Genomic DNA, 3,647 nt, shown 5'->3' with positions numbered 1-3,647 from the left:
GTTTCATGTTGCTGCTGATCAGTTTCATGTTGCTGCTGATCAGTTTCTTGTTGATGTGTTCATGGTGCTCATCTGCTCACACAGACTCATGTTGGTGCTGCTGTTCGGTGTAATGTTTTTTTGCTGTTAGTGTTTAGTGTATATTTAGTTGATGTTTTTCTTAGTTCATATCTTAGATGTTATTACTGTTTTTATTTTACATTTTATTGTTGGGTGTAACTGGGACCTTGAGCACACATTTTTGTTCCACCTCATGTACCACATGTGATGTGAATAAAAAAACTTGAACCTTGAAAATATTTGAGACTGGAGCCGAGGTTCACCTTCCAGAAGAACCGTGACCTGAAACATCCAGTCAGAGCTACAGTGCAACAGGTCTTTGTGTCGGACCGGCTGAAGGACTTGTTCAAGTGTCTGCTCCTCGATTCTATAACGACTCAAGAGCAGACCAACAAGAAACGACGTGAAAAAATTAACCAGACGACTTCGTTAGAACGAGGATGAGTTGAAAAACTGTTCCTGAGACAACTCCACTGTTTGAAACAGACCTCGAATACAAAAGAAAACTGTGACGTCTAGGTTAGTGTGTGTGTGTGTGTGTGTGTGAGTGTGTGTGAGTGTGTGTGAGTCTCTGTGTGTGTGTGTGTGTGTGTGTGTGTGTGTGTGTGTGTGTGTGTGTGGGTGAGTGTGTGTGTGTGTGTGTGTGTGTGTGTGTGTGAGGTGATTTATATCTGTGTGTGGTATTCTAAGGTTTCAGTCCACAGAAGTGTGTAATGGGTCTTAAATGGTCGACACCTGATCACCACAGATCATCTGCTGCCTGACAGGCGTCCACGTCCTCCAAAGACACACACTCATGTCCCTGTCTTTGTCTTCTGGCTCTCACACACATGTTGTCTTTCTCACATCACTGTGACTTCTTATCTGATCCTAAGCACCTGTTGTTCTGCAGAAACAACCAGTAAGATAAAACAACCAGTAAGATAAAACAAAACAGATTATGGGAACAAAAACCTGTAAAATGGTTAAAAGATCTACGTGAGAAGGAACCATTGTTGTCCATAACTGGAACCTGCTTCAAGCGTCTGAATGAAAGGTCAAGGTAAAAGACAGAAGCACCCCTCCATGAGTACGATGAGGTTTGTCACGTGTGTTTTATAGATTAATGAGGCTAAAGATCGACTGAAAACTGAAAACATCAAGATTTGTTTTGCAGGATGAAGTCACGTCATGTCACATGCATGAAGGTACTCCTCGACGGTAACCGAGGATCAAGACACGAAATGAGATGGATTTCGATCGTGGACGGCACGGTGGCACAGTTGGTAGAGCTACCGCCTCTCAGCAAGGTCTCTGGATAAAATCCCGGTCTGGGGTCTTTGTGGGTGGAGTTTACATGTTCTCTCCGTGCTGCGTGGGTTTTCTCCAGGTACTCCAGTTTCCTCCCACAGACCAAAAACATGTTGGACTGATTGTAACTCTAAATTGTCCCTAGGTGAGAGAGTGAATGGTTGTCTCGCTTGTCTCTATGTGTCCCGTGATGGACTGGAGACCTGTCCAGGGTGTCCCTATGAGTGGTGAAGGCTGCACAGAAGATGTTGGAGTCAGACTCCCCACCATCACAGACATCTACACCTCCAGATGCAGGAGGAGTCAGTCCCAGCAGTTCTTCCTCTGATTTTATCCTCAAATGGTGTCCCCATTGAGTTTGTTGATTCCTATAAATATCTGGGTATCTTGGTCGACTCACATCTCTCTTTTAAGCTCCATGTGGAAAACTTGATAAAGAAACTGGAAGTTAAACTGGGTTTGTTTTCCAGGAACAGATCCGGTCTAACTCTGAACCCTGAGGAACACCTTGTATCTGTGACTTTCCTTCCCTCCACTGATTACAGTGACATTATTTACATGAACGCTCCTACAAGAACTCTGCAGATGTTGGATGCTGCACATGTTGGATGCTGCAGATGTTGGATGCTGAGCAGGACTCATCAAGAGTTACCAGAAATGTTTGAAGTTATGGGGGGGGGGGGGGGGGTCACACCAGGTACTGAAGCAAAGGTTCACATACTTTTACCACTGATGGATGATACTGGATCATTGTCCTCAATAAAAATAAATGACCAAGTTTAATATTTTAGTCTCATTTGTTGAACTGGTTCTTTTGATCTACTTTGATGTTTTAGGTCATACTGATGCAGAAATATAGAAAATTATAAAGAGTTCACAAACATCCAAGCACCACTGCTGCTACTTACACCATTAATTAATTTATTAAGCAGGAAAAGTGTGTTTTTATTCACCGATTTTGTATTTTGGTTCAGTTTATGTAAAATAAGTGCTGACAAATTTTCCATTCAACCTTTATTTATACAGGCTAGTCTCATTGAGCCTCGGACTCGTTTACAATAATGTTTGTGTGTCACCATCGTATGTTCCCATAGGTGGAGCAGTGGGCAGCTGTGGAAACTGCTCAGGGAACCATTGGAGATAAGGTGTCCTGCTCAGAGACACCAGGACATGTGCAATGACCGGGGATCGAACCCGGGACCTTGGGGTCTTGAGTCGGCTGCCCCGCCCCTACACTATCTCGGCCCAACACTGCACGTAACGCAGTCTTCAGTGTTTATTTTAGGCTGTGTGAGCAAGTTGTGTAAAATCGTCGTATTGTGGAGTGTACTTGCTTCTTATTAAGATTTTTTTTATGAATTAATAAATTTAAAACAACTGCACAGAATAAAAACTTTTATACATCTATGTTTTAGAAGAAATGTAGAATGTGCTCGAAATTATTTTTTATCCACATGAGATTTTTTGTGTCAAAAACAAAAGCTACATCCATTGAAAAGTGATGGGCAGATCCAGAGTTTACCTGAGTCCTGGTCCTGTACGCAGTAGTCTGGCGAGGCCTCCAGGTAGACCAGGTCGTTTTTGCTGGGTCGTTTGACATGTCTGTGTGCGGCGGTGAACCCTGTGCCGTACTGGTTTACTGCAACCTGCACAGCGCCGTTGTACTTCCTCCTCAAGTGGTCACCTGTGTGTCGGAAATCAGCCATGGCTTGCCAGCAGGTCCGAACGCTGCACGAGCCGCTGACACCGTGACATTTACACTCCAGAGTCATAAAGCGCCTCACCGCCTGCAGGAGAACAGAGCATCAGTTCAGGAGCAACATCAGCAGAAGGTTGAGCTCAGGACAGACACAACAAGTCTAATTTATTTATAGAGCACATTTAAAACAGGAACTGTTACCAACGCCCTCAACAAAAACATCAAAGCATCAAATATAATGTAACAAGATACAATTACAGCACATGGAATAAGAACAAATAACAAAACCTCATCAGAAACAAAGAAATATGAAATCGTATGTCACGGAGTACAGATGTGTTTTCACAAGAGATTTAAAGGCAGAAACGGAAAAGGCCCGATCTCCTCTGATCTTCAACCAGCTGTTTTTGGTACCACCCAAACAGCTGCTCTGAAGATCTCAAAGCCCAAGAAGGAGCAAAAAGATGAAGGAAGAATTAAAAAGAATACAGATTATTAAAATGATCAAAATAAACATACATATACATATACATACATATACATATACATATACATACATATACATATACATATACATACATATACATATATATATATA

General features: G+C 42.4%; 1 protein-coding gene across 2 annotated transcripts in view; it reads right to left on the bottom strand.

Moving 5' to 3' along the window:
* wnt2 (wingless-type MMTV integration site family member 2) overlaps nt 1-3,647 on the bottom strand; it is a 22,034-nt gene that overhangs the window by 3,339 nt on the left and 15,048 nt on the right. For both annotated transcript variants that reach the window (XM_037683220.1, XM_037683221.1), the window contains exon 4: nt 2,873-3,137. In XM_037683220.1, coding sequence (XP_037539148.1) covers nt 2,873-3,137 — 265 coding nt within the window. The remainder of the gene's footprint in view (nt 1-2,872; nt 3,138-3,647) is intronic.

This window comes from Nematolebias whitei, chromosome 10 (assembly GCF_014905685.2).
Source record: "Nematolebias whitei isolate Nwh7 chromosome 10, NemWhi1, whole genome shotgun sequence".
NCBI lineage: Eukaryota > Metazoa > Chordata > Actinopteri > Cyprinodontiformes > Rivulidae > Nematolebias > Nematolebias whitei.
The sequence above is the reverse complement of the archived record's forward strand: the minus strand, read 5'-3'. Positions and strand labels throughout refer to the sequence as shown.